Here is a 23,861-nt window from a genome sequence, read left to right as displayed (position 1 = left end):
GGAATGAATTCAGTCATTTACCACTAAGCATCATCATCCTTGCTTGGGAACAAGAGGCCATTTAGCCCATCAAGCCTCTACCACTATTCAATAACAGCATGACCAACCTACAGCCTAACTCCATATATTCACAATTGTCTGCTATTCATTAATACATGTGGATAAAAGAAATCTATCTCTGTTTCTAAATTAACAATTGATTTAGTATCAATTACTATTTTTGGAAGAACGTTCCAAACTTCTACCACCCTTTACATGAAGAAATATTTCCCAGTTTCATTCTTGAATGATCTGACTCAACTCTTTTGACTATACATACATAGACACACAAACACAAGTCTTAGACTTTTTATTGAGCAAACGTAAGTCCTCCCAACCTACATTAGCTGTACCTTATTCTAACGCCCATTCTACAATGGGCTGTCAGTATGCTCCCCTCTGCTCAGGTGGTGCAGGTGAAATTTACCCTATTTGCTGGATTTTCTTTGTTAAGTGATTGGCAACATCTTGTTCATGGGCTGACTTAATTGTGAACCAGTTTCCCAGTAATAGTCCCGGGTGGGACACATTACACTAAGCACTCAATTGAAGTAGTATTTTGAAACTATTGCTCTGAATTTTGTGCCTGAATGGCCTAGATAGCTCTAATTTTAAGATTATGCTTCCTTGAAGTTTATGGTGGTGAGAGCAAACATGAAATGCTGAATGCACATCCTGATATAAAACTTACTGGTAACTGTAACAAGGTGACCTAAATAAGTGGCTTTAAAAAAAAACATTGTGTATGCTGTTCGGCAGACCTCGTATAACCGGAAATTCAGCTGTTGCAGTAGTACAAGAGGAAAATAATTGCAGTCTTTGTAAGTCTGTTCAATTTTTGATGAAGAAACAAGAAATGTTTTCCAAAGGTCAAAACTTGTGTGGTGCAGCTTGCAAAATAATTAAAATATATAGTAATTTGAATGCATTATATGATGAGGAAGTAGTTTGAAGTTATGCTGAACATTTGTAATAATTTGTTTGTTTTTTTTCATGTAAGTGATTTTTAAAGGTATCCTCAGAATACAAACACAGATAAATGTGCATATTGCCTTGATGACTTCCAAACAGTAAATCAACAAATTCCATTGGTCAGGATTATTTAATGCTGTCTCATTTACTCATCTAGTTTAGCTGCACTGGATTGGTAAAAGTTGGCATTTTCATTGTTTTAAAATCCTTCCAGAATCGTGATCTTTCATAGAACCATAGAATCCCTACAGTGCAGAAGGAGACCATTCAAGTCTACACTGATCACAATCCCACCCAGGCCTTGTTCCCTAAATTCCACATATTTATTCTGCGAATTCCTCTGACACTAGGGTCAATTTAGCGTGGCCAATCAAACCTGCACATCTTTGGACTGTGGGAGGAAATTGGGGCACCTGGAGGAAACTCTCACAGACAAAGTGCAAATTCCACATAAACAGTGACCCAAGGCCGGAATTGAATCCGGGTCCCTGGAGCTGTGAGGCAGCAATGCTAACCACTGTGCCACCATGTTGCCCTTTTCCTATCTCCTGTTTTTTTTTGTAGCTGTGAAAGTCTCTTCCCCCACTGAATTCTAGGTTCTTTTGGTTCCAGTCTCTGCGTGCCCCACTTCCTTCACCTTTGGTATCTGACTTTCAGACGCTTAGCTCATTCTCTGGAATCCCCTCCCTTAAATCCGTTTGTCTTTTCACCCTACCTTGCTTTCAAAATCTTCTTTAAAGCCAACAGCAGCTTACATTCAAACAGCAGCACCTTTAACATGAGGCGCTTCACAGTAGAGTTATGAAACACAATGCCACATAACGAGATATTAGATTAAATGACCAAAAGCTTGCTCAGCGTGATTAGGTTTTAAGAAGTGCCCTAAAGGAGGAAAGCAAGGTAAAGGTGGAAAGGTGCAGGAAGGGAATTTCAGGGCTTGGGCAAGCGTAGGTGCAGTTGCTAATGCTGACTCGGGGCACAGTTACAAAATTAGGTCTCCCTGATCTAAGACTGAAGTGAGACAAAAAAGGGACCATTTGTCTTTGGAATTATCTGCCACAGAAAACAGTGGCGTCTCAATCTTTAAATTTATGATCAGCAAGGGAGTCTAGAGTTATGGGAGGGGCATGCTGGAAAATGGAGTTAGAGTGACAATCGGAATGGAAGTACAGGTTTGAGGAGATGAATGGACCACTCTTTGTCCTTTTCCTTCTGTTCTTATGTAACACTGAAAGATATCTGTGCTCTTCTAACGTGGTTAACTCTTAACTGTCCTCGAGAATGGTCTAGCAAGCCATTCAGTTAAAAGGCAATTAATGATGGGACCAAATGCTTGCCTTGCTAGTGAGTTCCATGAGAGAATTTTTTTTTAATTGTGAATTTGGTAACACCCTTTGAATTTATCTTCCTTACAGTTCCCTCTTTCAAGTTCATGTCACCTCTGAGTTGATGTGAAAGATGTCATCTTCCAAAACCGGCTCAACTTTGAAAACTGCACAAAATCTGAAATGCAGATTTATGCTATGAAGCTGGCAACCCTATGATAGTTGGGTGTAGGCTCGCAGTCTGATCCTTTTCCTGCCCTAATGAAAATAGTTGGTATTGGGAATGGGGGTGGGGAAAATTCATGAATTGGGTCCTACCTGTTGTATATAAAGCCTGTCCAACACAATTTGGCCTCATGTCAGGGAAGGAAAATCCAGGCCAAATTCTAACTTGGTGAAAAGGGAGAGGATGAGAACTAGCCACTCTATCAATAAAACGTATATAAAAGGTATTTATATTTACAAGTAGAGGAGAAAGCTGTATTAAACTTGTGTCCAATTTTTAACAAAGTTCACTGATTTTTCTTTTAGCCCTCCCTGCAGGGAGTTCAAGCTATTGCATTTTTCTGTCTGTGCTTTACTTGTGAAGCTAGAATTTAGTGGTGTTCCTAATTACCCTCGAGAAGCTTTACGGTGAAGTTTTTTTTCCCCCTCTTGAACTAATACTGTCCATGTGGCACACATGCTCCTATAGTGGATTCTGACCTAATGGCAATGGAGGAACAGCAGTATATGTATATGTATATTACTAAATTTATCCTCCAATATAGATTTATTTGATCAAATGTAATGAACTACATAATGTTAAAATAACGCTGGACACAAATTTAGTATTCTGCAACTATTGGGAGTATGGAATAATTAGGAGGAAATGAATGAAATGTGAATACTAAGAGGTTGTATGAACAGGGGATTTCATTAAAGCAAATATAAATTGGGATGCCCAAGGTTCATCGAGCCAGAACTGGTAGATGTGATGTTCTATTGCCCAGTGAGTTAGGGAAGTAAACAGAGAGAGTTCTCATCCCAATCTGATCTGATAGAATCCTGATAGCATGTAGAACATGGAAGGTATTATATTCTAGATAGTGAAGTCAACTTGATTAATTTATGGATACCTTTGGAATTCAGCTCAGCCTACAACCAACACCCAGGGGCATCCTTTTAAATGGGCGGACTACTAACGTGGGTCGAGAGGTGAAATATTATTTTAATATCGTTTCTGACTACCCAATCAAAGAAAAAAGCACCTTTTCTATTTGCTCTGTTTTAAAAATTCCCATAATTTTAAAGCCTCAAGTACATGTTCTCGTCCATCTCAATATCTCTGATTTTTTTCTCACAACCATGTTTTCTCATACTTAGCATCATTCTGCAGAATTAAAAAAGCCCTTTTTCATGTGCCTCAAACATGTCACAAAAAATAAATTAGACATTGCTGTTGGGGCGAAAGGGATCAAGGGATATGGGAGGAAGGGGGAGGGTGGAATCAGATTATTGAATTTGATGATCAAAATGAATGGCCGAGCAGGCTGTAAGGGCTGGATGGTGTATTCCTGCTTCTAGTTTCTATGTGCCATAACTTGGTAAGCCCAAAGCAAGAAAATGGAGAAATAAAATCTTAACATCTGTCAAGGTTATCAAATTTGCTGCGTGGCTAGGGAGAGTGACTCAGAATAAGGCAATGGAATGTCCTGTGTCACTCGTTTCAATGCAATTAGTGCCATTTGTGTTACTTTCACATGTAACCCATTTTAATGTGTGATTGGTAGGTCCGTATGGCCCTGAAGAATGCAGAGAAGGAGTTGGAAGTCCGCAGTGGCTGGGCGCTGCCAGAGACCCTGCAGAAATGGTTGCAGCTTACCCACGAGGTGGAGGTTCAGTACTACAACATTAAGAAACATAGTGCTGAATTGCAACTCAATGCCGTTAAAGACGAGGTAAGTGTTATGCTAGGGCTTCGTATTTTACTGAAATAAACTGCTGGAAAAGGTCTGCAAGTTGGGGGCTGAATTTGTGGAAAGAAGAAAGTGTTAATGTTTTGAGTGCAAAGTGATTTGGTACCTGCCTGTTAAGTCACAATTTGTCACTATAATTTGTAAAGGAGGAAAGTAGACAATTCGTGAGCATCATGGGATATGTATTTTATTTAATAACTCAAACAAACCTGGCAATTCAGGAGTAAGCAATTAATCAATTGTGATGGACCTACTTACTGTTATGTATTTTGTTTGTGCAACAATTTAATATTCTTTGATCTGGCCTATCGCAGACGCTAATATTTTACTTCTGTCTTTAGGCAGAGAAGATTAAGAAGAAGCGTAATACTGTATTTGGAACATTCCATGTAGCGCACAGTTCCTCCCTCGATGAGGTTGATCACAAAATACTTGGAGCAAAGTAAGATTTACATTCACTCCCCTTTCTAAGCATCATACACACAGCCTCAGTGGTAGCGATGATGTTGATCAGGCCGACAGTATTCTATGTATTAGAGATTTTACATGTGTTAAGTGTGTACCAGAGTGTTGAAATTTTCAGGAATAGTCACAAAATGTTTCTGAAACTGCCATGAGTAATCCTGGTTAGTCATGTTGACAAAGGGGAAAGGGTAAAAAGGTCATAAACCAGCACAGGAGGGTAGCCAAATGCTGTGCTTCACCAAGTGACACGTTAGACCCAAGCGGTGGAGCTCCTTTAGTCTCACTGAAGACTTGAATGATGAGGCTTCACATCACCAAGGTGATCATAGATGAATTTTACCATTTTTGAAAAGAAATATGTTGCTAAGTAGCAGCAACAGTTCCAAGCTGCTTGTTTTGGTTAAAGGAAAGAATTTAATAGGAGAAAGCAGAATGATGTGAAAGAGCAGAGGGTGCATCTCAGGTACATTAAATACGTGTTTTTTATAAACTTCAGAATTTATAAAAAAGATGCCGAATAATTGGTTTTATGGCAAAAAATATAGAATGTAGGTCAAGATAGGATGGTGCATCGCTCTAACCTCAGTAAATTGGCAGGTGGAGTATTATAAGCAATTGGGCTCCATGGTTCTAGGAAGGGTGTTGAGTCACTCGGATAGGTATAGTGCCGATTTGATCAGGTGTGGATTCATTAGGATGATACTTAGTCTGAGGAAGTATAAGGAAGAAAAACTGGACCTGTCTTTGTTAGAGCAGGGTGACTGTGGGCTGAGTTCATGGAGGTGTATGATAAATTTACTCACCTATTTTACCTTATGTTCTGCATGGAGATGATCATTGGAGCTGGGCACTAAGGTAAATTGAGAGTTGGGGGGGCGGTGGGTTAGTTTTGGCAATTTCAAGGTAGGGATGGGGGAGTTGGAGCCAACTTTGAGAGGATATGGATGGAGGTGGGGGTGAAGACTGATTTGCAAGGAAGGGGTGACTTTTCCTGCCACAGGGAAATAGTGGCATTGGCAAGATGATGCCCTTAAGAGCTCAATAGGCCCAGAGGCAGCCAGGCTGCCCCACACTTACCCAACATAAAATATTTCAGACAGATCTGGGTGGGCATGTAGGTGGTTGGAAGGACACATGTTGGAAGTGTAAAATCCAGCCCGATAAGACATATGGACAGAATTAATAATGAATGCAGCGGTTAGGGGATCAGTTTTTATGGTGCATCACACAGCGTGAATGGTGTGTGGAGGTGGTTAATTAACCTGAGTCCACTTCACAGCCCGAGTGTACATCATTCTAGTCAGCCATATTTTAACATCACACCTTCAAGATCAGCTGCAAGCAGGCGGGACTAATTTAAATGTTAAAATTGGGCTGATTTACCCAATGCTACACAGCATTTTGACTTCTGTGTTTAGAAGATGCGTACACCCTTACACCTCCATCGTGCCGGCCTCATAAGGGAACCCAAGGAAAGCCTGAACAAAATAATCTTCACTATGAAATCCTTGTGGGGTAAGAAGAGCAAAATACCTTGGACCTCTGCCCCCCTCAAATACAACCACTTCCAACCAGCATCACCCTTCCATCCTTGGTTATAATGCTGGGGATTGTTCCTGTGGGTACACAGCAGTGACCTGACACTCTGCAACTTCCCATTCCTGCCCAGTGGCATTGACATTCTCTATGGCTCCCAGTGAATGTTGGCTTTGGATTATTTAAATGACACTGAGTTAAAATCTTAATAAACCTGTGTTCAGTCTGATTCTCGCCCAAAACTAAAATTTCTCTTATCAGCTTTTAAGAATATTAGCTAGCTGTTTTGTGAAAAAGGGGATATAGATAAATAGGAATTAGGACTACAGTTCATGTGGAGTATGAACACCAGCACTAACAGGTGCGGCTAAATGGCACCTTTCCACACTGGTTATTCCGTGTAAATAAATAGCTGCTTCATATTCATTGTTCATCTCCACAGTTTTCTTCAGATCAGACATCATTTTCAATATCTCTCTTGATTCATTTTGCACACAACACCAACCTTATTAATTGTGCGACTGTTTATCTGCTTGTTGTACTCTGCTTATTGGCTGCTTTATCCTCCACACAGTCAAGAACACTTGGTTGTTCATCCTGTCAGCGGTCACCTATAGTGCCCTTCATTAAACAGGACTTGGCAATCTTCCTTTACTTTCTCCCAGAGGGCACAGCACACCTGGATTGCCCCATTATTTATATCGGCTAAGTGGCTGCTTGCTGTTCAGCAGCATTATTCGAGATGCTCTATAATTGGCTGCTCAATTGTGCATTAGGTGTTGCACACACAGCATTTCAATATGTGCAGAGACCCTAGTTGTGTGTCCCTAATTGCATTTCTTTTTTAAAAAAAATCTTTTGTCAGTAAATGCACAGAATGGGATCTTCAACTCATTCAGAGGCAGAGCTAAAAATCTTGTTCATTTAAAGTAGCGCAGTAAAGACTGGATAGTGAAGCTAGAAGAAAGACCTGGTGATTTTCAAAACTTCCCAGAAAGAAATATTGCAGAACTGTTGGCTCTCGCGATTTAATTTCTTTTGGAATTCACAAGTTGGTACTTTGGTGAGAGTAAAATTAAAAGACATAAATGATATGCAGGCTTATAGATCTGCAAGAATACTTTTACTATCATTTACGTACTGACTGTAAAAACACATGAGGAATGAGTAGGACATTTGGTTTTTTGAGACAGTTCCACCATCCAATAAGATCATGGCTGACCTTAACTTCAACAAAACCTTCCTGCATTATCTCCGTATGCTTTGATTACCTTTAATATCCAAAATCTGGCAATCTGTAACTTGAATATACTCAACAACTGAGCATCCACAGTTTTCTAGGATATAAATTTCCAAAGACAACTGGGTGAAGACATTATTTCCTTATCTCAGATGCCTCATTTGCGATGGTGTACCTCTTCCAGCTTTCCTCATTCAGGAGAAACTTCCTTGGCTGCTTACTTAACCTGTCAATGTCTCTTTGCATCCTCCTCAAGCTTACTTTGTATTGTCATAAACTTGGATATTTTACTAAGTCTGCTTGTCGATGTTTATTAAATTGTAAATAGCTGAGGCTCAAACACTTACCCTGTGGTATCCCACTAGTTACAGCTTGCCAACTTGGAAATGATCCATTTATTCCTCTTCTGTTTTCTGTCCATTAACTAATCCTCTAACTATGCTAATATATTATCCCCAATCTTGTGAGCTGTAATTGTGTGTAATAATCCTTGTGTGGTGTAGATGTGGTTATAAGTTAATCACTGAGTGGTCATTCCTTAATTCCACCACTCCTCTGGCATCACTTTTTCAGATTTCAAATTCTTTGCTTCACGTTGTATTGGACTCCATGGTAGGTTTTTCTTTAAAACATTGATTGCAAAACTCAATTGCTTACTTTTTAAAACCCCTTTCGTTCTCAGAAACTGCTGCTTGTCAATGTATTTTTTGGGAATATGACAGTCAGTCATTGTGACTAGCTGACAACTTGTGCCGTATTCTTTTTGTACAGCAGACCTACAGTATTTTGATGGTTTAAATGTTTGTAAGAGTTGGCTTGCTGCAGAGATATGTATTAATGTGAGCTTGCAGGATTTCTTCCCTGGAAAAGCAATTGGAGAGGAAAAAAAATTATTTCAACATTTTTGATCTTCTGTCATTATGAACAAATTGAAGTGAATTCATGATGCTAGTCCGAGGCAACTGTGGTCTTTAGGTGCAGTTTTTGTAATTTATACTGATGCCTTTGTAGAACCTTAGAGGCAATTGTAAATATTCATGCCTTTACAGGTAATTCAAATTAAATTGACTCCACAACATTTGTTTTGTACATTTTAAAAAAACAAACATGATCAACAGGAATATCTTTCAACTTCTATCAATTAATTGATCATCACTCGTGCTACAAAAATATGTTTGAGATTAATCCAGTGCTTAGTGAACAAGTTATTATTACCTTTTGTTTGAACTCTTTAATTTTTGAGTTACTGAGAACTTATTTAAGCTTTGATCAGAATGATGCATCCTTACAAAAGAGGAAATCACATTGAGTTTTAAGAAAGAAAAGTTGCAGAAAAGGGATCCATTTTAGTGAGAATGGCATTAATATTACTTGGAAGCTGGCAAATTGTTTTATTTTGCAACCAATTCATTTGAAAATACAGGATCTGTACTCCTTAATTGTGCTTGTCACCATACCCAATCCAGCAGTTGATGGCACTTTATTGTGAAGAGAAAATAGTTAGGAGAGATTGATTTTACCCTGTTTATAAAAATGATTGATAGCCTTTATGGGAATGTTCTTGTTCCTTAAAGGAAAAGAAAAATGATCCTCATATTTTCCCCTTTCTCCTCCCGATTTTGGTCCTCATCTCACTTCCAAACATATCAGTAGAATCTTAGAATTCCTACAGTGCAGAAAGAGGCCATTCAGCCCATTGAGCCTGCACCGACAACAATCCCACCCAGGTCATTTCCCATAATCCCACCTATTTGCCCTGCTAATCCCCTGACGCTAAGGCCAATCGGCCTATCCTGCACATCTTTGGACTGTGGGAGGAAACTGGCGCACTCGGAGGAAATACATGCAGACACGGTGAGAACGTGTAAACTCCACGCAGACATGGCAAGAACGTGTAGATTCCACACAGACAATCACCCGAGGCCGGAATTGAACTCGGATCCCCTGGCACTGTGAGGCAGCAGTATTAACCACTCTGCCACTGTGCTGCCAGTTCTTATCTAAAATTGCAAATGTTCAGGTGTGCACCTCAATTTTGACATGGGAGGCTATTAATGCATGAGGTTGGGGGTGACACAAGAGGCCAGCTTACTCACCCATGTGCTTTCCAGCAAAATCACTGGATAGTGACTGCAAGCCTGACTGATGTTTTTATATCCTTGTAAAACCAAAATGCTTATAATATTTCTATTCCACCTCAACTGAGGTAAGCAGTTAAGCAAAGAGCGTGGGACAGTGCGTGCTTTCAGAAAGCCACCGGAAAGCTTGCATTTTAAAAACAATGTTTTAAGTGGAAATTGAGTTTTTATCGGGGACATCACAATTTTTGTTTCTTTTGCATCCATATTACAGACAAGCGTTATCTGAGGTGACGGCAGCCTTGCGTGAACGGCTACACCGCTGGCAGCAGATTGAGAAAATCTGTGGCTTTCCAATTGTGCACAACGCGGGAATGCCAAGTCTAACCTCCGTTCTGTATTCTGAACACAGCTGGGTAGTTATGCCACGTGTATCTGTCCCACCATATCCAATAGCTGGTGGAGTAGATGACTTGGATGAGGACACGCCACCAATCATTCCACAATTTCACCGTAAGTTACAAATGCCATCTTCTGACGAGAGTAAAAACAAGCAACTGAAACCTTGACATTTCAATTTTGAAACTTAGAGCCTCCCGTCCAGCTGAGGAACAGGGTAGGGTTGGATAGAAGCTATTATTTTCCGTTCCGTTACTCCCAAACAATTAGCCAGTTGAACACCTGACATTTTACCTTTCAGAAGAGGTTGTAGAGCGTTGCCATCTTGAAGTACAGTGCTTGGACAGAAGCTTTTTTTATTCAATATTTGCAAATGATTATTTCATTGTCTAATAAACAAAATGAATTATCATTTAATGACTCAATTTGCAAATGTTTTTAAATCTTAACTAGGGATCATCCATGGATATAGAATATAGAACCTGTAACTGTTCGTTACTAATATTCTTCCATTTTTGTAACTAACTAGCATAACATTTAAATGTAGGATACTACATTTAACTTATCATTTAATCTGTAGCTACTGTGTATTAAACTAAATTTTAAAGAAGCTAAAAATCAAACTCCTCTCAATTTCTTGTCTCTTTCAGAAATGTTCCTTGTCAGTGTAGCCTCTCTTCCTCATGCAATCTGTATAAACACAATAATGGCTTTGCACTATCACATGTTAAAACTAATACTTTACCACATGGAGTGGGCTGCCCGACTAATGGATGAAATATAATGGCCCCAGATTTTGCAGTTGACAACTGAATAGCGCTTGCTGTCCATTCCATGTACAGCTGCCCACAGACTTTTATTGGGCCTTTGTGTGACCACTTATGGTAATCAGAGAGCGGCTTTTCAGAGCGGTATCCTCCACACTATATCAAATCTGACACCAAATCGATCAACAGTGTGGTTCCTCAACCAGTCAGACTGAATAATAATTTCTGATGCATGCAGCAAATGCACGTTAGAATATTTAATTCAACGTAAATTGTATAGGGAAAACAAAATTGAGAGGGGGAAGAAAGTTGTGATTAAGAAAGAAAGATAGAAAGGAAAAGTATGTTTTAAATCTGCAACAATAATTGAAATCTAAAGGAACAATATTCTAAGCTTGCAAAAGTAATTTTTCAGTGTCAGAATGGTTGTTTGGTAGTAATCAAAAATTACTTGATGAAAATTCACTGACATTTTAATGGATAAGCTCAATATTTTCTGATGTGTTTCTAGATAAAAAGTACTGCTACTTCATACCCTGTTTGTTTTAACGTTGAGTCTTGTGGCAAGGTAGCGGTGAGCAGGGAACTGCAGATAATAATTTCCTGTATCTGGATGCTGGAGATCGCTGCATGATTTACTCCATTAGGATGAGCACTGATTGTCATTCCTACTACAAAACCTGGATCAAAGAACATCAAGTGCCTTAACTGTCGTACTATCTAATCATTTTGACTGGAAAGGAATATTATTATGATCAGTATTCTGGATGTTAGTGCCCTGTGGGACTGTTTTCATTATTCCATTTGGCAGCCCCAAAGGATATTTGTGATGCTGCTTGTCAACATAAACATTCAGCTTCTTAGCTTGATAATGATATCTGAAAGATGTTTGTGGAAAACAAATGGCAAGGGAGGCTGAACAAAACTAGTAGAAGAAAGCCGAGACTGTCACCATTGGCAATATCACTGTTCTGTGAAGCCACTTTGTATCTTTCACCACTCGTGCCACCACTAAGGCTGCCTATTTCCATTTCTCACATTGCTGAACTTTGCCCCTCCCTTATCTTCTGAAACCCTCAATCATGCCTTCATTACCTCTCAATTTGACTCTTCTAACACATTCCCTATCCCCCCCCCAGCCCCTAGCTACACTTGAGATCATCCAAAATTCTCTCTATCGTACCGTAACTCATCCTGCTCGCTTGTAACCCTGTACTTGCTGACCTGCATTGGCTTTCGATCAAGTAACACCTTTAAAAAAAATCTCAAATCATAGAATCCCTACAGTGCAGGAAGAGACCATTTGGCTCATCGAGTCTGCATCGACTCTCTGACAGCTATCTTACCCAGGCCCCTTCTCCCACTCTATCCCCATAAAGGTATGTTTATCATGCCTAATCCATCTAACCTACACACCTTGGGACACTAAGGGGCTATTCAGAATGGCCAGTCCACCTAACCAAATATATCTGCAGCCCTCGTCTCTCCAGCCCAACATTTATCTGCGATCATCCAATCCTGGACCTCCTGAGCATCGTTGTTTTAATCTCTACACTATTGGTGGCCGTGCCTTCAGTTGCCAAGCCTCAAACTCTGGAGTTCCCTCCCTGCATCTCTGTTCTGTTCTTGGAACCTCTCTCTATGATCCAAGCTTTTGGTCATCTGACCTAATACCCCCTAATGAGGCTTGGGCTTATATATTGTTTTAGAATGCTCCTGTGAAATACTCTGGCATTTTGAGTTATGGGTGCCATGTAAATGTAAGTTGTTGTCCTGAGTGGACCATCACAGCTCTATTTGTGAGGTTGGAGAAAAAGGTGATCTCTTGCTCCTGTATTCAGTACATTTCAAAAGTGGACTTGATGAATGCAGCTGATTTCATGTACTGGATGAATTCATCATCATTGACATTGAACAGCTATCAACTAGTTACATTTATCATTTTTAAATTTTCTTGAAATGTGGGCGGAACTGACAGGGCAATAATATTTATTACCTACCCATTGTTGCAGTGAGGGCATAAAGAGTTTACCTTGTAATGTGGAACTGGAGTAACATGTAGATCATCCAGCAGTGGTGGGTTTCCTCTCCTGACAGATTTTGGTGAACCACTTGGGTTTTTAACACCAGCTTGCCAACTTTCATAGTGTTTTTTTTGGTGCAAGTTACCAGATTTGAATTCACGAACTTTAAATGGTTGCTCTCGTAACACATCCACTGGCTGACCTTGCCACAGAGCATCACGCTATAAAGCAGATCTCTACATTCATGATAGAAATGTTAGAGCTGTAACTCGCCCTTTGCATCAGTCAAATCATACTAGAGACAAACTGCACACACAAGCTTCCCTCATCCATTGAATTATTTCATGTCATTGCTGGAAACTCTGTCCTTGGTGTGACAAAGTTTAAATGAAGAGTTGACCATTACTCAAAACATATTTCTTGGAGGTAAGGCAAATGATTTGTTATAGCACAAATACTGCCATTGTTTTAATTACCTTAAGATCTTTCATATAAAATTGCAGTGCACTTGCTGAGTGTTGAAAGTGGTCGATATTACACTAAGGCAAATCATTTGCTTTAGCTATACGCGATCTGTTATCTGTTAGTATCCAACTCAAATTTCTCCCAGGCTTTCTACACTCTGCAACAACTGCAGTTAACTTGTGGAATTGATGCAGTTGTTCATGATGATAGGTTTCCACGTTACTCTGTATTGTCCTGTTACTTATTCTGTAAACTTCAGGTTGGATTGTTGGACCTGGATTTAAACATTTTTGATAAAGTTTTGTCAGTGGTAGTAAGGGATTATGCTGAACCTTTGTGAATGAGTAGTTTGGCTTCAGCTGGAGTGTTATGTCCAGTTCTTCGATTTGGTAGAATGGCATCAGGATTGATGCCACCTGTGTCGTGTGGGTGAAGTTCATAGAATTCTATAGTGCAGAAGGCGGCCATTTGGCTCATCGGATCTGCATTGACCATAATCCCATCCAGGCCCTACCCTCATAACCCCATGCATTTATCCTAGCTAGTCTCCTGACACTAAGGGTCAATTTAGCATGGCCAATCCACCTAACTTGCACATCTTTGGACTGTAGGAAGAAATTGGAACACAGGAAACCCAGGCAGACACTGGGAGAACGTGCAAACTCCACACAGGCAGTGATCCAAGCTGGGAATCAAACCCAGGTCCCTGGTGCTGCGAGTCTGTGCTGCCCTGTTGGGATTGTTCTTTGAGCAAAGGAGGTTAACTGGAGATTTGATAGCAGCATTCAATATTGTTATGGGTTTTCTGAGAGGAATGAGGAGAATCTGTTTCCACTGGTCGTAGGGTTTGTAATCGGAAGCTAGAGATTTAAGATAATTGCCAAAAGACCCAACGGGATGTTGAGGAAGAATTTCTTTGTGCAGCTACTTATTAGATCTGGCATGCATAGTCTGAAAAGGTGGTGAATGCAGATTCAATAGTAACTTTTGAAAGAGAATTGTAAATAACCTTGAAAGAGGAAAGAAAGTCAGGGCTTTGCAAAAAGATCAGGGGAGTGGGACTAATTAGATAGATCTTTTAAAGAGTTAGCACAACATGCTGGGCAGAGTGACCTCCTACTGTACAGTTTAAATCCATGGTATGGAACGGCAACACGAGCTACCACTTATTTGGCACTGAATTGACAAAGTGAATTGGGACAGTGCACATCAAGCTAGTATGAGAAATAATTGCCCCTTAGCTTTTGCATTTTGCCTGAGGACTGCTGAATGTCACACCACAAATGGTGTAACTATTTTCCCTTGGGATTCCACTTTTTTAAAAAATCTGGAGCATTTAGGATATATAATTAAACTTAATTATTTGCATAAAACAATAGAATACAAATGCATCACAGACTTGTTCATCCAAAAAGTTACAATAATGATTGCATGAACTTTACAGTAATATTAGTGGTTCATTGTTTTTACTCATCAAAAATGAGGAGTTAAATCAATCTAATAGCTTCTTTTGATTGTATGTTTGTAAGAAAGTGATTTCAGTTAGCAATCATTGTTTCATTGCCGCAGTCAAATTTCATGTAGTAAGCTTAAAAAGGAACATCGGTTGAGCCATTCAGCCCCTTGAACATTCACTTCTCAATTAGACCGTGGCTGATCTGCAACTCAATTCCATTTACCTGCCTTAGCTTCGTATTTCTTGATACCCTTGCCTAACAAAGACCTGTCAGGTGCAGCCTAGAAAGCATCCGTATAAAAAGCCTTTATGGGGAATGAGTTCAACATTTTCCAAATAGAAGGATAGTGGTAAAGTACTTCCCGATTTTCCTTTTAAATAGCTGAGCTGTGATTCTTGAATTTGACCACCGTCAGTGTGCACCTTAAAATCTTCTCAGCATTTGGCAATATCTTGGATCAGGTCACGAATAAATCATTCATAATCCAAGAAGTGTAAGACAGCTTTTTACAATCTGCTCTCATCATTTAACTCCTAAGCCCCTGTCTAGTGTATTATATTCAGGTGTATTTAGCTCACTGAAGTGCAAGTCCCTGTTTCTAAATATATGTTTGCATGTGTTTTTGTTTTCAGCAATAGCTCACAGCAAACTCAATTACAATTTACCAAAAAGCAGCAACCAGGGTCGCAGTCGGAGGCCCAACATGATCGCTTCTGGGCTTTCACCTTCCTTGCAATCTTCAGCTCCTGACATCTTTGTAATGAACAGTTATTCAACGCTTCATCGTGGTGAGGAGGAGGAAGATGCCATATTCTTCACAGCTGACAGGAATTGGTAATTCGATTGTTGTGTGTTGTGGAATGAATTGGGAAGCATGTTAAATTGTATTTTACCCTGCCACAGAGTGCTCAGCTTTCTCACAGTCACACGCACATCCTGGAAATCAAATGGGACTAAATTTACTTTACCGCTGTTAGTTTTAATCCTCAAAAATATCAGCCATACAAGCTTACTGACAACAAAAAAATGTGAAAGTGGATTTAAAATGAACCTAGGATTCTGCAAATTTCTCGAGGGACAATCCATCTGAATTGGGGTAAAATTTGGATTTTCAGCATCTTTTTCCGTTTCACACTAGTGTGGATTTCAAAGTCTGTTTGAAGCTGATAGGGCTGATTGTAGTTCAGGCTGGAAAATTTACATGTCACAAAGCCTCGGGATTTAAATCCACGTCAACAGATTTATAAAGGAAGAACTGAAACTATCCCCGTTAACCAAACTTAGCTTCAGGTATTAGTCTAGTTACCACAGCACCGTTACTAACCTGCAGTAGATATGAATTAATAATCCTAATATTGCAGAAGGAGAAAACTCCCAATGTGAATAACTCCTCTGAGGAATAAATCACCGTTATGATTCAGTTATTTACATTGAGCAAACAGTTAGACATAATCTGGAATCTTTGCATGAGCATTTCAATAAAGAAATGTCAGTAACTGTGGGGAGCCATCAGTTGGCCCTTTAATATTCCTGGAGTTCTCTTGTTCCGTATGGTGATCAATATGTCACTAACCATTATTTTAAAAATAACCTTTCCAAGCCCATGTTATGTTATTTTGAAAGAATGAAATATTTAAAATGGTGTCCTGAACAAATTGGTGTAACAGCACAATAATCCTCTTTACAATTTTTCCATTTGCCAAGTTCTCCAAAAGGGAGGAAAACAAAAGAGTGAGCCAGCCTTATACAATTCCTAGCAATGCTGACTGAACAGCATTGGTGTCGGCATAGATAAACAATAATGCATCCTGTGGAAGGATCTAAAAAGATGTTTTTGAAGGGTTAACTGATGATATCTATGGTTTATGCAGGGTTTGCAGCATATTTGTGATCTGTACCCATTAATCTGATGTGCCCCTTTAAAGACCACTATTTAAGTACTCCCTATGGGCATAATGCAGAAGAATGTAACTCCACGCTAGTATCAATTACAGTTTTGAGGCCTTTTGTAGTTGATGTACATTTCATGCTTTGTTATGTATTTCCTTTTTGAAAAAGATTGTTTTGCATCTTTAACAACATGTAATTATTATATGAATTGATAAAAAGAATTAGGAAACACTGTGTATTTAGTGGTATATATACAGAAAATGCATGGATTTTCTTCCAGTGAGATTCTAAATTTCATAAGTAGTTATGGGTCATTGGTGAAAATCTACTGAAATAGTGTGTGAAATCCAGTTACCTTAGAAATCTCTCGTCTCTGCTTCGTGCTTTGGACTTTCCAATATTTTTTCCTGACGCCTCTCTTCCTTGGAAGGCAGACAGTGTACCTCAAGTACGTTTTCACTCTGCCAAATCTTAGTACACGTTTAATGAGCCTTGTGGTTAATATGGCCTGGTTGCACCCTGAGTTTAGGCCAGTCTTCATGCCAGGGGTTAGAAGCAGAAGTACAGAAACAGGCCTGGTCAGTGGCTTGAAGGTCAACTGACTGTTTCTGAAGAAGGTCAGAAGGCCCCTCAGCCTGAAGAACTGTTGGAAGGATATGGAGAGAAGTTGCAGAGAAGGGTGCCACCTATCATTGCCACCTCCTTAGCCTTATTATCCCACTCTTGCAGTCCCTAGAATCTGAAGTGGTACCAGCTCCATCACAGAGTTCCTTGGCACCATTGGAAATGGTGATTAAAAACGTCTGGAAAGCTAAGCAGAAGGTCTAGCGCTGCCCCTCTCACTTCATTTATATAGGCTTGAACTGTGTCTTGGAGTTGCCTGCAAAGTCACAGAGGGAAATATTGACATCATGGGTCACTGTGTAATATCAACACTCTTGTACATTCAGGGTGCTGGATAAATACAAGTTGTCATAATATCCCTGATATTGACCTGAAATCAGTCCCAATATTTGCTGTGTTATACCTTGTTCTGCAAGTAAGAAAATATTAACTTGCTGTTTGCTTGTTTTGTATTGCAGGGACACGCAGGACACAGCCTCGGATTGTGACTCCTCTTTTGGGTCTCTAAATGGAAAGAAAATGTTTCTCTTATCCAACAGTGAGGCCCTTAGTGGTCCTTCACGTAACATGTCCAAGAACTCCCTAGATGACCTGTCTGTCGTTGATTCATCCATGGCATGCGAGCAGTCAGCTGCAACGCCTGATTCTCTGGGCCCAGCGGACACCAGAAGTATGATTGTGAGCTCTCTGCTGGCCAACAAGCCAATTCGAAATGGTATTGAGAAATCATATAGCATGGGACAGCTAGCAGCTGCTCTGGACAGACGTGTCCTCGAACCTTCCACACAAAGCGAAAATAGTACAATGAGAGCTCCGCAAAGCATAACTAAGAGACAAGCAGTGTCCCAGGAAATGGCTTACAGTACAGACAGAGTTAAAAAAACCTCCAAGTTGAAAAAGATCTTCAAGAAAATGTCAAAATGATAAAAGCCAAAGTGTGATAATGGTGATGCCTAATTCACCGTAACATCTGTTTACGAAAGCTGCATTTAGATGTTACACAGAGGGCTGTGTTTCTGCCCGAGTTACAATTGTAAAATAAATGTTGCACTATTACTTTCCTGATGGGGGAAGGTACCTCTGATTATATCAACAGTGTATAAAGATTTATAGAGAAATTAAGCAGATTCTATGTTTTTACTGTTACATGTAGAGCTTTGGTAGGATTTTTAAGGATTCAGATTTCTAATCTCTTAAAAACAGTGGAATTTCTATGAGTGAGAAAGCAGCATTTTTCTTGAGACAAATTTCCTATAAAAGTTTTACAAACCTGCTGTACAAATGATTAAAAATACCTGACTGCCTCTGAGCTTTACATTCATGCCTTGTCTTTGAACTCTGTAGATTGGCAGTGGAGGCTGTTAAAAATTAATACCAGCCTGCAAGCAAGCACTAACAGTTTCCTTATAACCTCACCTGGTTGTAGCAGCAGTGGGACCTGGCAAAATTATGAACTCTTAATTCAGGATTTCTTATTGAAGATTAGAAATGAAAACTGCTTCACCTGAACTTAATAGACTTGAGGGTAGTTGGGGTGTTCGGAACTTCTTGAATGTATCAAAAGAATAAAATGAAGCATTATAATATGATTGCAGTGAATATGGTCTGCTTAATTATTTCATTGGATTATACTTCTTGCACTGAAGTTTTGATGCTATATACTAGTATCAAAATCTGTGATGAATTGAATGTGTATGAAAGTTTGCTTTTGTTATATTGCCTCTCTTCCCCCACCACCCTTCCACCATTGTAGAAGATTTCTATGCTGTGAAACTGAAGCATAAGTGGCTTTAAGAAAGTTCTTATCCCCATTGTTTTTATTTCTTTCACGATTTGTAGTAATAATTTTGATACCTGGCCTTGATGCTTCTGCTACTCAGGGTAGTCTAGGGGCATGCTACCATTCTGCTTGCAGCGGCTGCTATTCATGGGAATAAGTAGGCATTTGGGATCTCCTGGATGTGATACTTTCCGCTAATTTTTCCCTCCTCTACTCAGCACAGCTTATTAGAAAATGAGTTGAACCAATGCTTGTTCTGCAACGTGTGGCTCTGAACTTGAACGCTTCATCTCTCTGCTGCGGTTTTTAAAATTTGATTTATTATTGTCATATGTATTGGGATACATTTTTTTGCGCACTATACAGATAAAACATATTGTACGTAGAGTACATAGGGGAGATGGATGGGAGAGAGTGCAGAATAGGGCAGCATGGTAGCCCAGTGGCTAGCACTCTGCCTCACTCCTGGCTTGGGTCAATGTCTGCGCAGAGTCTGCATGTCCTTCCCATGTCTGCGTGGGTTTCCTCGCGGGTGCTCTGCTTTCCTCCCGCAATCCAAAAGACGTGCTGGTTAGGATGCATTGGCCATGCTAAATTCTCTGTGTACCTGAACAGACGCTGGAAAGTGGCAACAAGGGATTTTCACAGTAACTTCATTGTAGTGTTAATGTAATCCTATTTGTGACACTAATAAATTAGAAAATATATAATGGTACATTCATAGGGTGTACAAAAAGATCAGCTTAATGTAAGGTAGGTATATTCAAAAGTCTGATGGCAGCAAAATAGTGAAAGTGAAATTCTTTGAAAAGTACCACTAATTATATAAACAAAATTATTAATATTTTGGTTCTGAGGTGCTGCTAAAATAACTTTAATAGTGGCTTAGTTGTGCTATAATGAAATCCGTGCCCCACAATTTCTTTTATTAACTCTAGTCATTGACTGCTTGTTCTGCAGCAGGTCACGTAATGTGTCTAAGAGGTAATTGCTAGTAATATCACTAATAAATTCTTCAATTCTTTCGTGCCTTTTCAAAGTTTTCAAAGTGAAATAGGAGAATGTGGAACTGTTAATGAATTCTATATTTTTATCCACACATGCTTTTAATTGTGCAAAACTAACTCTGTTCACTTTGGTCACCTGGAATCAATGGAAATTGATGGTTACAAAATATTTTCTCCGTGTATATTGACAATACCTGTTTTTTGGACTGGAGTGCTGGGAACCCATTTAACATCCTGTCAGGAAGTTAATTCGTGGGGTAAGTAGATGCATAAAGTTCCCACTGGACGTTTCCCTGCAACTTACCCATTTCTTAGGCAAGGAAAAGATGGGCAATAGTTGAAAGTCTTTTCCACGTTCATTTGTTATTAAGATCCTTTGCGATCATACATGACTAAATGTGTGACATCTTTGCATAATTGAAATATTGTATTTAAGTGAAGCTGGCGTTATTTATTTTCCAAAAATAGTGTATATAGCACTGGACCATAATTTGCTGTAGGAGTGAACCTATTGATGTTACTTAGACTTGCTCCATTTAATCACAAGGGTTTTGTGGCACAAGTTCCACAGTTCAAGAGCTGATAATATCACAGCCAGAGAAACCAGGTTCCTGGGACCTTAGTGAATTGGGTAAGCAACTGTGTGAAAGGTTGGAACAGGTTGGGCCAAAACTCGTAAGAGATCTGTAGAATGAAAGGTGAACATATTGAGACACATAAGATTCTGAGGGAACTTGATAGGGTGGATACCGGGAGGATGTGTGTGAGGCTAAAACTAGAGGACACAGTTTCAGAATAAGAGGCCTCCCTTTCAAGATGAGAATTTCTATTTTCTCTGTGAGTCATAAGTCTGAGGGATTCTTTTCAGAAAGCAGTGGAGGCCGGATTGTTGAATTTATTCAAGGATCACTCAAAGGGTGGTGAATCTCTGGAATTCTCTGCCCGTTGAGGTGGTGGAGGCTGCCTCGCTAAATATTTTTAAGACGCGAGTTGATGGGTTTTTGATAAGCGAGGGGATTAAGGGTTATGGGGAGAGGGCGGGAATGTGGAACTGAGACACGACATGATCTTATTGAATGGTGGGGCAGGCTCGAAGGGCTAGATGGCCTACTCCTGCTCCTATTTCTTATGTTCTTATGTTCTTATGAGTTAGAATTTCGATGGAAAAGGAAGTTGAGGATTATGGAAGGTAGAGAGGAAAGGGGTTGAAACCATGATCAGATCACTGAATGACCTCCTCCACCAGAACATGAAATTAACAGTGAAAGACCTTAACAGAACATCAATGAGATTGTGTGAATTCAATGTCAATTCAGCTACAGAGAGAATTGGAGAGGGAGAGATTGAATTGAGATAAAATAGATGAAGGAAAAGTTTTAAAATCAAACAACAATTAAAACCTAAAGCAGAGACTCCAATAGTTAATTTTTGTGCCAGAGGGCTTTGTTGGCAGCAATTAACAAATCATTAAAAAGGATATTCCCAGCTTGATTAAATATGCATGAACCGTAAATGCTTTCAAAGCTGGCTCATGGTGTCAACACAGTAAAAAGTCTGACAACACCAGGTTTTAGTCCAACCTATTTATTTGATAATATACTCACAAGCTTTTGGGGTTAGTCCCTTCATCAGGTGACATTCACCTGACGAAGGGACTAACCCCGAAAGCTTGTGAGTATATTATCAAATAAATAGGTTGGACTAAAACCTGGTGTTGTCAGACTTTTTACTGTGTTTACGCCAGTCCAACGCCGGCATACCCACATCATGGTGTCAAAGCAGCGCAACAATTTCCTGTAGCAAGTTTGACTTATACCCATTCTGCAAGTACTGCAACTTCAAGCTACATAATGCAAGTTCTCACCTTCTTGAAGCTAACAGTGGATTGGCACATCTTGGACATGAGCTAGTCATTAGGGGATGTGGATGTGGCTGGCTTGGCCAACATTTATTGTCCCTCCCTAATTGCCTGGAGAAGGTGATGAGTTTTCTTCTTGAATCACTGTCATCCATGTGCTGCTGGGAGAGGGAGTCCCAGGATTTTGACCTAGCGGCAGTGAAGGAATGGCAATATATTGCCAAGTTTGGATGATGTGTTGCTTGGTGGTGGTGTTCCCATGTGTCTGCTGTCTTTGTCCTAGATTGATTGTGGTTGTTGCTTTGGAAGCTGCTGTGTAAGGAGCCTTGGTGAGTTCCTGCAGCGCATCTTGTAAATGTTACACACTGCTGCTCCTGGTGGTGTAGGGAGTGAACGTTTGTGGACAGGATGCCAGTCAAGTGGGCTGCTTTTTTCTGGATGGTGTCAAGCATCTTGAGCTGACTTATCCAGGCAAGTGGAGAGTATTCCATCATATTCCTGACTTGTGCCTTGTATGTTGGTTTCCTTGACTTGCCCCTCTCCCACGTGGCCACCTGTCCCTTGTTTAGTTTTGCTCTAAGCATTAACCTTTGATCTCCTATTAATACATTCTGCAGCATCTTACCTTTTCACATTATTAGCACTCTCTCGATCTTTTTAATGGCACTGTTGACACACCCTTTTGGCTTATGTCCAATACATTTTTCTCAGTCTTCTTTGCTTTGACCTATCCTTGACCTTCTATTTTGCCCAATTTCCTCTACCCGTTTCTCCAACTAGAAATTTATTATATTTCTATCCCTCTTCAGTTCTGCAATTTTTATAGGCTTGAAATGCTATTTATCCACAGATGCTTCTAGGCTTCCTGAATTTATCCAGAATTTTCTGTTTTATTTCAGATTTCTAACATCTGCAGTACTTTATGTCTTTGCTATTATTTAACCTATAAAGGCCAGTTAACTTTAATCTGTCATTGGGAAATATTAATTGTCCATTATAAAGGATGCAACAGCAGAGCATTTAGAAATACTAGGTAAATATACCCTGACTGACCTTGACCAGTTTGCAGTAACCCTTTTTAACTCAGGCATGTTATATGGTGAAATAGACAAAGGGGACAAGAGTCACGTGAAGGTCCAATACAGCTTTATTGAATACTTTTTCAGGGAAAGACAATATTTATCAGACTCTACTATTGTACTTTAATTTAAACTTGATCAAACACTTTCAATCTTTTTACAGGACATTTCAGTATAGTCTTAAATTGACACTGGCTATTTATTTATAGCAGGTGCTTCCGAGGATTCGCTACACCTATCCACAGGTCCCAATCACTGTATTGGAACTGTTTGTCTGAAATATCAGCCAACCCTCAAAGAGCGAGGAAAAGCCCGTTCCAGCTTTATTGAATGGGTGTTTTGTCTTTTCAGTCAAACATATGATCGAAGCTTAAAGTGACATTGTTCAATCTCTTTTTAAAAAAAAATGCAAAAAGCAAAGGGAACTGGGACGCCGGGTTGCTCCTTTTATCCCCCTCTTTGCACCTTAATGATTCTAGGGCTTGTGTCCAACACTGGCATCGGGCAGGGGCAGGAAGATCCAATGAGGTGACGGCTTTCTATTTTTGGAGGTCACAGAACATGGTTTTGAACATTCAACTGTGAAGTGCTGTCTGGCTTCCTATTGTGTTGGGTGCCACTAAGTCTGCGTAGTGCTCCAGGTTCACTGGAGGTGTAAACAATGTGGCCATTAACACTCGGCCAGGCAGTTCCAGGCCTGTCTGGTTTCAATGGGTAGTTGATTGTCCAAAGCCTGGCTGCACGAATACTGTCTGTACCTGATCCTGCAGTTTGCAAGTTGCAGAATCAGGCTAGGTCTAAACTTGGCTTCAACATTTCAAGTTTTTATCCATGCTCATATCTGCGGAGCGGCTCCGGGCTTGTGCAAACTGCCCTTTCCGGGACAAAAAGCAGCACG

The 23,861-nt window shown here is 39.9% G+C and overlaps 1 protein-coding gene across 2 annotated transcripts in view; it reads left to right on the top strand.

The window, feature by feature from the left end:
- Positions 1 to 18,828, top strand: part of stim2b (stromal interaction molecule 2b) — a 128,618-nt gene extending 109,790 nt beyond the window's left edge. For both annotated transcript variants that reach the window (XM_080189133.1, XM_080189143.1), the window contains 5 exons: positions 4,109 to 4,276; positions 4,636 to 4,736; positions 9,888 to 10,126; positions 15,358 to 15,559; positions 17,698 to 18,828. In XM_080189133.1, coding sequence (XP_080045259.1) covers positions 4,109 to 4,276; positions 4,636 to 4,736; positions 9,888 to 10,126; positions 15,358 to 15,559; positions 17,698 to 18,163 — 1,176 coding nt within the window. In that variant the 3' untranslated portion in view covers positions 18,164 to 18,828. The remainder of the gene's footprint in view (positions 1 to 4,108; positions 4,277 to 4,635; positions 4,737 to 9,887; positions 10,127 to 15,357; positions 15,560 to 17,697) is intronic.
- Positions 18,829 to 23,861: the final 5,033 nt, after the last annotated feature.

The sequence above is a fragment of the Carcharhinus amblyrhynchos genome, chromosome 1 (genome assembly GCF_965287045.1).
Source record: "Carcharhinus amblyrhynchos chromosome 1, sCarAmb.v2.hapA, whole genome shotgun sequence".
Taxonomy (NCBI): Eukaryota; Metazoa; Chordata; class Chondrichthyes; order Carcharhiniformes; family Carcharhinidae; genus Carcharhinus; species Carcharhinus amblyrhynchos.
Note: the sequence above shows the minus strand (reverse complement) of the source record. Positions and strands in the feature narration are given on the sequence as shown.